A 9,182-nucleotide genomic window follows, 5' to 3' on the forward strand; every position below is an offset into this window, starting at 1 on the left:
TCTGGCTCAAAGTCACTGAGGAACTGAGGCCCTCAGTGCAAAGGCCCTCAAGGTATTGAGTTCTGCCAACAGTCATACGAGTAAGACTGGAAGTGGATCTTCCCGCAGTCAGGCCATCAGGTGAGACCGCATTCCTGGCTGACACTCTGACTGCAGCCATGAGACACGTGGAGCCAGAGGCACCTGGCCAAACTGCAGCTGGATTCCTGACCCACAGAAGACCCACACAATAAATGTTTCTTGTTTTAAGTAGTTAAGTTTTTTGTAATTTATTATGCAGCAATAGATAACTAGTACATCAGAGGTAGTATAGCTGGTGATGATGTTAGGATAGTAGGAGCATCAGTTTGTCTCTGTAGTCAACAGGCTTGGTGCTTGGACAAGTCATATCACCTTTACCTGGTTGATGTGGGTAAGTCAGTCCTGGCCATGCCTTCTTTGCTAGTCATCTGTAGGAATAAGATGGAGATGGGGCGGGTCCTGTAGTGAGTTCTGCTTCAAATTGCTGGCAGGCCCATGAAGTGTGTGGACATATCTGTCACCTCATTTGAATCCTTACAAAACCCTATGAGGTGGTGTGGTGTTCTCCATTTTTAAAGAGGAGACACAGAGGCTTGGAGAGGCTAAGTAACTTTCTCAAGGTAATAGAATTAGGAAGTGCTGGAGTTGAGACAGATGCCGAGCCCCATGCTCTAAGGGACTATCTCAGAAGGGATCACCCACACCTGACTATTGACATTATTACTAGTGCTCTCAGAAACAGTGATATTGTTTAGGTAATCCAGTCTCACCGAATCAGATGGGGCATCTTCTAAAATAGACCAGAGGCAGGCAAGGAAAGGTTATTTTTGTGCCGAGGAGGGAATGAAGCAGGAAGGGTAATGGGTCTCTATGTAAACTATTCATTTATTCAATAAATATTCATTGACCTTTATACGGTAGCCAGTCTGGGGAAGGATAGAAATTTCTAAACAAATAGTTGAAGTGCCTTTCATTCGTTTAGTCAATTCACTTACTCAATTCATTCTAAAAACACGTGGCATAAGTTTGAGAATGAGCACTCATTGGAGACAAGAAGATGGACACAGTTCCTGCCCTTGAGAAGATCTCACAGACCAGTGGAGGGTGCAGATGAACAAACGGATAATTACAGTACTACTGGAAAGTGCAAAGATATTCATATGCTCAATATGTTATGGGAGCAGGAGCAAGGAGGGAGGAATAGTTCAGAGAAAGCTGGGAGGAGGTGATGTCCGTTTTGGAGATTTGGGGAGGGAAAAAGGGAAAGAGTGTTTAGGCAGAGACAGCGGTGTGGGAAGAAAGCATTCAAGGGGTACCTGAGTGTGCGTAAGAGGAAGACTTCAAGCAGTCAGTGTTTCTGGAGGGTAAATGGCAAGGCAAGCAAGGCACTGTGAAAAAGAGGCTGGTGCAGCAGGACTCTGGTCATAAGCATAAGTGATTCATGATGATAAAAACAATAAGAGCGGTATCATCTAGTTTAATCCTGGCAACAACCCTGTGGTGGAGACTGCTCATTACCAGAATCCATTCTTTGCTTCTTTCTAGGCACACAGGCCCTTGTCCAGTTAGGTGAGGCCGTATGATTATGTTCTGTCTGTGGAATGGGAGCAGAAGTGAAATATGCTACTGCTGAGTCTAAGCTTTAAGACTGTGGGTGAGGCTCCTCCATGCCTTATTTCCACTTCCCACTAGCTGGGGTCCATGGCAATGCAGCCTCAACCACGTGGACAGCAAGGACGAGGACCTAGGAGCTGGTGGAGGAAGAGGATGGAAGAATCCTTGAATGATGTCATGAAGCAGAGCTACGCAGCCACCTAGAATGCTCACCTTAGATTGAATTATTGGTGAGCCCATTACAGCAGCCTGATTTTACTCTAACTTAAACGCTAAAAGGTAATATTCCAACTTCACAGATGAAGAAATTGAGAGAAAAGTTGAGGAACTTCTTCATGGTCATACTGATAGTTAGTGAACCAGCTGGGAATTGAATCTAGATTCATATCACTTCACAGCTCACATTACACCATCCTTCCTTGTTGGAACATGCACTTTATCCCAAGGAAGACTGGAAACCACTTGAAGATTTTAAATGGGGGAGAGACAATGACAATGTTATATGTGCTTGTTAGATGGGAACTCTGGCTGCAGTATGGAAGGTACAGTGAAGAATGTTGAAATTAGAGGTAAGGAGATCAGTTAGCCTCTCCATGTGAGGAATGAGAGCCTGAACTAGGACAATGGTAATAAGGAGGTAAAGGAGAGGTCATATTCAAGAAATAGTGAGAAGGAAAAATCAGCAGGACTTAAGGGTTAATTGGATGTGGGTAGTGAGAGAGGAGTCAAGAAGAACCCTAGATTTTTAGTATGGATAACTGGGTGATGCTACTTAGTGAGATCAGGAACAGGAGGCAGCATTAGTTTGGGGTTAGGTTAGAGGAATTCCATTTTGGACTTTTGGGGTGCCCAAGGGACATCTGGACATATAATCCTGGAGCTCAGGAAGGGTAGGTCTAAGCTGGGGAGGGTTGCCAGGAAGGGGTGCTTGGCCCTCGGCCTTTGAGTCAGTTTGCACAAATTCAAATTCATACAAAAGCATCCCAAAATGACTCCCCTCCAGAAAACCTGAGAGAATTTGAGACAAATGAAGGTACTACTACTAATAAATACCATTTATGATGGCTTAGCCTGCAATAAAAAAGCAAGTGCATTTAATCATCTCAGTTAAGTGGCTACTACTTATTGTCCCAACTTCACTGGTGAGAAAGATGAGTGTTAGAGAGGGGAAGGGGTTTAATTGAAAACCACCAGTTAGTGGCAGGACCAGCCTTTGAACCCATGTCTGTGTGATTCTAAAGTAATTGTTCTCAACCACTCTTGCCATCTTGTGTATGCATTTGGAGGACTCCTTTTGCCTTCGTTCTTTGAATAACTAAAACTTCATTGTAACCCAAAGAATGAGACCCCTGTTGAGGGCAAAGTTCCAAACCAGTTTTCCCAGTTAAGGCTGCTGCTGCAGCCTGAACTTCCAATGTTGTCCCACTTCAGACCTCTCAGATGCTGTCCGAAATTCCTAAGCTGGTCATTCAATTCTAGCTCCATCATTTCCAAGGGAGAATCTTACGGCCTAAAGAGAAAAGGGCCTTGCTAGGGTCACACAGTCGGTAGCAACAGAGTCCATGCTTTAGCCACCACGCCAAAGAAACCTGACAGCATTCTGGGTATGCATGTCCACAGGGGGCTCCCTAGGTGGGCAGAGTAGGTTAACGGTAGCTTTGTGTCTTTAGAACACCACGTTCCCAGCCGCATCTCTTTCTAAACCAACGCGGCCATTTCAGCACCATGGTCAGGGGCGCGCCACCGCCTTTCAGGACCTCGGTGCCCGATCGTGTTAGCCAGGCAGGCTCCTCTCCGGCACATCTCAGAAGCAGAGGGCTCAGACAGGAGCCTGGAACCTCGCCAGGGGTCCAGATAACGGCCAAAGCGCAAGGGAGTCTCTTGGCCTTATAAGACCTGGAGGACCCGGCATGAGCCAAAGCACAAACTACAGACTGACTCAGCACAGAGGAAAGAGCTCTAAATTGAGCCAGGGTCACAGTCATAGCTTGCTTCAATAACACATCGGGTGACTGAGGGGCTTGGGCAAGTCACCTACTTCCAAGACTTTGGATCTCTGTTTCCATGGGTGTGTCCATCCTGCCTTGCCCACTTCACCAGCTGCAGTAGGTTACCTGAGTAAAGTGTCCAGCCTGAAGTCTCCCACTGTTGGTGCTCTCTGCCCTTTGAAGGCGGAGCAGGCAGGTAAGGTTAGCTAGTGTCCCGTCTGTATTTTTCTTGAGCACAGTCTGTAGGTATTTTAAAAAGGGAGGAGGGGGGAAAGGAACACAACAGAGAGTATTAATTACCTGAAGGTAAAAATGTAATTATAATTTACCCAGTGCTTATTCTGCACCACATTCTCAGTGAAATCTGCCCCTCCAACACACACCCCCTCCCCATCGTGTGTCCTCAGTGCCAGGCCCTGGAGGATCTTCTTCACCGCTTCCAGTCTTGGGAGGCTGTAACTCCATACACTATAAGCAGGACCCCCTCTTAGGCACTCATAAATCCAGTGAGAGGGTATTAGGGACTCCTTCCAACTCCTCATGTGAATCAGCTGAGGCTCAGACTTGTCCAAGGTCACACAGCCCAGTAGAATGGCCCGTGGAAGAGAGGAGGGGCAGAGTGCGGCTGTGGGGTCGCGTGCGCTCCCGGCCCCGCCTGCCTTTGTGCCAGCCCAGAGGCCTGGCTCCCAGACATTAGCATTCCAATGGCCCCGGGGCGCTTTGTCCTCTGACCAAGGCCGGCTTGGGGGTGGGGTGGGATGGGGGCAGGGCACCATAAATCTACCTGCTTGTGTGTGCAGATGAGGGTGTGTGGGGGTGGCGCAAGATTCATGTGCTGGTTTTCTGGAAGCCAGGCTTGGGCTCAGACAAAGGCAGAAGTGGGGGAAGAAAGATGTTCAACTCGAGTGTCTTTCCTCCTCCCGCTTGGGATCCTGTTTTGGTTTCAGGGAGCTGGGGCACAGGCAACAACCTGAGACAGCAGGCAGCTCTGCAGCCACACAAGAGGCGGCACAGTGGGCAGGGGCAGGCTTCCAGGACAGACAGTCAGCAGCCTGGCTGATTTTAAAAGCTGCTGAACACAAAATGCCCATGTAGGGTGGGGGCGCAGTGGTGGTGATGCCGCGCTAGTTGTACGCTCCACTCACAGAAATGTTTCCCAGCCCTTCTTGATGAGGGGCTCTTTGGAAAGAGGCAAGGATGAGGTTTCCCACCTTAATACAATTCCACACATATTGATGAAGCTCATCTGGGCACAAGAGTCCTAAATTTTGCAATGATTGAACCAAACCCTAAGCCGCCCTCCACCTCCTCCTCACTTGGAGAGTAGAGCTGATGGATAGCTCCAGCATCAAATCTGCCTGACCCAAGGTGGCAGCCCAGAAGTCGAGCTGGTTAAACCTTATTATTTTTTTTTAAATCGTGGGGCAGAGGACCAGTTTGTGTGTGTTGGATGACTAATGGCTCCTTGTTAAACACCCTTGAAAGCTGGAGACAGGCTGGGCAGTGGGCGCCTCCACCTGCAAGGCAGTACCAACAGACGTTCTTTCAGCTTGGGGGCTTGTTTGCACCAAGGGAGTCCCCTGCCTGTTTGAACAGTACTTCCCACAGCCTTTCACAGGAAGAATGGTCTTCTTGCTTGAGGAATTCCCCTCCAAACCTTTAGTCCCAGCCCAAATGTCACCTTTGCCAGCAAGCCTCCCAATCCAGCCCCAGGTAACCACCCTACCATCTATCCCGTGGCCAGTACCTCCACCCAGCACAAATTTTGGCTTTGAATGATTTTGTCTATATACTTGCTACTGTCCCAGGAGAACAGAGATGGACTTTCCCACTTTTTCTGTCTGTCCATACCCCTCCCCCCAACGTCCAGCAAGTAGCAGGCGCTGGCTTGGTCTGTGCAACTGGTAGCTGCTGACACCTGCCCCAGGACAGTCCCCCAGGTGGAAAGTTGGCTGCTGCAGAGGTCACTAATAACCCATTAATCTCCTCCTCCCAGATTAAAGCCATGAAATGAAACAACACCTTTGTTCATTTGTTTGTTTATCAAGGGCCCCTTCCTGCCCCCAAATCTGACCCCTGATAACTGAGTCATCTCCTCCCAGCTAGCTTTAGGGACCTGGGAGTAGAGGAGAGAAAAGACTCAGTTTGAAGTGGGGAGGGCGTAAGGGACAGTTGCAAGAAGCGTTAACTCCTGCAAAGCCACCACCCTTGCCCTCTAAGGAGCCAGAAAGGCACCTACCCACGGGCTCCCTGCCCCTGACAGCAGCATGCCCCACTAGGGCTGGCTCACTTCTTCCCAGGGCGCCCCAGGCCAACCCAAGGAGGCCTCTGGGATTTGATTCGCAGGGTAGGCGGGCCCTCCATGTTCCTGCTGCCCAGCGCCAGGCGGACTCTGCGGCTTCTTGCAGCTCAGACCAGCTTCCCGAGGTCCTGGGGTCCCGGAAGCCATGGAAGGGCACTCCAGCAGCGCCCTGGGACAAGTTCCAGTACCCGCCGCGCACCAGTCCTATTCTACTTTGGGAGCAATAAAGAACGCGTGGCTGGAAACCCTAAACTGTTTCTTGATAAGTTTTCAATCAAAGCTGCCGGGCGTCCGGCGGTGCCAGAGATTCCAGCCGGACCCTCCACCTTCTCTCCTCCCCGCTGCTCAGCCCGGCAAGTCACGACACCACCGTCTCAGCGCAGCTGCGTAAAATGCGCTCAGAAGATGTGCTAGGTCTCTAAGCACTTTGGGAAAATTCCCAGGACGCTCAGCCCACCGGCGGTTTCTGAGGGCCCTGACCCTGCCGCGGCGATGTTACTCCTTTCCTTACCCAAATGCAACTAAATCCGGGCTAGCGACATACGGGTCAGGGCCAGCGCACCAGTGAGTGGTCCTACTTGGAGACTTGTCTTTCTTCTAAACCACTGTTTGGAGTAAGACAAGTCGCTGCCCCATAAATAAAACAAGGAGCCCGGATCAATGATTTCTTAAGAGCCTTCCCGCTCTTACTTTCCGAGAGTGTACAGCTGATTTGCCTCTGAACGCCTCTTCCCCGCCTCCAGCCCGGCGCTACAGTCTCTGAGCCCAGGCCCGAGGAGGCCCCAGACCCGCAGAGTCTCAGAGTCTCGTCCCTCTGCTCGGACCGAACACCACCCCCCCACCCCACCCCCACCCCTCCTCTGCTCACAATCGAGTTACCTTACTCAGTCTTCTTGAGGGTCCTTTTTTTATTCGCTCAAAATCTCGTTCACCAGTCCCTAAATAATCTATGTTCAAAATATAGACTTTTCCCGCTGTGAAATCTCATCAATAAATACAAACGTGTAATACGAGGGAGGGGGCCATATAATTTACAGTACCAAAATTCATTTCGAAAGATATCATATAATTTACAAAGTGATTTTCTTTTTTTTAAGACAACGGCGCTCCAGGACTCAGGGAGGCGGGGGAGGCGCTCCCCCAGCCGGGTTGGCGCTTTCTCAGTTCACAGCCTGGTGTCCCGCCCCCGGGAGGGCAATGGCTCCGAAGAAAAGTGCACGAGGAGAAGGCAGAGGATCGCCTTCGTGGATTAAGGCAGAGTGGAGCGGCCGAACCCAGGACTTGCTGGGGACCAGAGGAGGTCAGCGGCGTGGTTGGGGAAGAGACGCTGGGTGAGAGGAGCAAACGCCGAGAGACCAAAGATTGGATTAAATCTCATTGGGGGAGGAGAGGTAAGAGGCAGACCGACAGGCCGACAGACAGACTCTAGTGAGGATGGGGTGGCAGGAGACGGTGGGCGTCTCGGGCTGTGTAGTGCTATCATTGTCGTCTTCTTTGCACGAGATATTGGGGTGGCCGCAGGGAGGGGGCCCAGAAGGCGCGCAGCCTGCAATGCCCGTTTGCGCCGGCCGCGGCAGAGGGTTGCAGTTGGTGCGAAGCAGAAGACCAGGGGATGGAACCCGGCCTCCACCTCTGCAGGCGCCTGGGCCCGCCAAGGGTCAGTGAGCCAAAGGCAACAGAAGCAAGTTCGCGTGAGGGCCGCCGCCCCGCACCCCGACGGCCTCCGCCCCTTCCCTCTCTCCCAGCACCCACTGCCCAACGGCCGACAGCCTCCTTCATAGAAAGTCTGACAAAGCCAGGGCGCCGGGGCGCAGGCAGGCAGGGGAAGCAGGCGCCTGCAGCCCGGGGCACTCCTCCAGGGAGGCGGCTGGGCTCAGGCTGCCCGCCTGGGAGACCGGGGAGTAGAGAGAGCTCCAGTCTCCCGGGGAGCCGTCGTCCGGGCTGCCCAGCTCCTCGCAAGACGGCGCGGGCGGCTCCAGCCCGTAGAGGCTGTGGTCAGCTATGCGGAGCGTCTGCGTCAGCGCCCAGATGTAGTTGTGGGCGAAGCGCAGCGTCTCGATCTTGGTGAGCTTCGCATCGTCGGGGAAGGTGGGCAGGACGCCGCGCAGCGCGTCCAGCGCCGAGTTGAGGTTGTGCATCCGATTGCGCTCGCGGTCGTTGGCCTTTTTGCGCCGGCTCCGTCGCTGCTTGCTCAGAGCCAGCTCGCTCTTGGGCCGGCTGCGCCCCCCGCGCCGAGCCCGGGGCTTCCTCGCCGCCCCTCGGCAGTTGCCTCCTTCCGCCTCGGCGCAGTTCCCCCGCACGCGAGTAGGGCTGGGCGGAGCGGACGCGACGCGGGTCACTTCGACGTCCGAGGCACCGGGGAAGGGCTGCTCTGTCTCATGGGTCACTTGGACAGCTCGCGCACGCGAGGGATGAGGCACCATCCTGCAGTGGGGTAAGGGGTACGGGTAAGCCTAGGTCGGTTACCCCTGCTCAGTTCCCGATCCCGGGGCCAGGTAGGAAAAAACAGAGAGCCAATCTCCGCCGGATCAGAGGACCCCTTTTCCCTTCCGTCCGCCCCTCTGCGGCCTCCAGGTGTTACCTTGTTCTCGGGCGCAAAAGGCTAGAGCAGCGGTGAGCTGAGCTGGCCTTTTCGTCTGCAAGTTCGGTTGAGATGCTGCGCCGCTGCCTGGGAGTTCCCCCAGCTCCAAAGAAGAAGAGAAGCGCAAAGGGCGTCCCGGGCCTCTGTTGCTCTCTGTGGGCGCGGATTTCCTGAGCTGCGAGTCGTGTGCCCCTTGGCACGCTTTATCTGCTCGGCCCGGGCCAGGAGCGTGCCTGCCCCGCGGCTGCCCGCGCCGCCGGCCAATCAGCGCCGGGGCCGGGGTGCCGCGCCACGCGAGCCCGCTCCTCCCCCGCGGGGCACAGCTGGATTCCGGACAAAGGGCCGGGGTCGGGGGAGGGGAGCGCCGCTCTCTTTGCTTTCTCCTCGCGGGCTCTGTCCCAGCAACTCTCGGTTCCTCAAAGAGCCTCGCCCAGTGATCAGAGCCTTGTCTGGCTCGCGTCTGGCCGCCCCAGACCGCTTTGCTCATAGTCTGTCTTTCCTTGGCATCTGTCCAGACCCTCTCATGGTACCCTGAAGGGGGCTTTGGGAAGCCTGTGGAGAAGGTTAATTTCCGTGTGTTACACGTGGGGAAATTCAGACTCAGAGAGGGAGGCGGCTTGCCCCAAACCACACTCAAGAGACAGCACAAGGAGCTGGGTGTCCTGATGACCAGCTT

General features: G+C 53.4%; 1 protein-coding gene across 1 annotated transcript; it reads right to left on the reverse strand.

The window, feature by feature from the left end:
- Positions 1–7,025: 7,025 nt before the first annotated feature.
- Positions 7,026–8,348, reverse strand: NEUROG3 (neurogenin 3). The gene has a single exon (XM_008517677.2). It carries the CDS (start codon positions 8,346–8,348, stop codon positions 7,701–7,703), a length of 648 nt encoding a protein of 215 aa, XP_008515899.1. The 3' UTR covers positions 7,026–7,700.
- Positions 8,349–9,182: the final 834 nt, after the last annotated feature.

This window comes from Equus przewalskii, chromosome 1 (assembly GCF_037783145.1).
Source record: "Equus przewalskii isolate Varuska chromosome 1, EquPr2, whole genome shotgun sequence".
Taxonomy (NCBI): Eukaryota; Metazoa; Chordata; class Mammalia; order Perissodactyla; family Equidae; genus Equus; species Equus przewalskii.

Excerpts from the sequence above, each read along its gene's own strand:
- NEUROG3 (XM_008517677.2), bottom strand. The coding sequence starts at position 8,348 with ATGGTGCCTCATCCCTCGCGTGCGCGAGCTGTCCAAGTGACCCATGAG.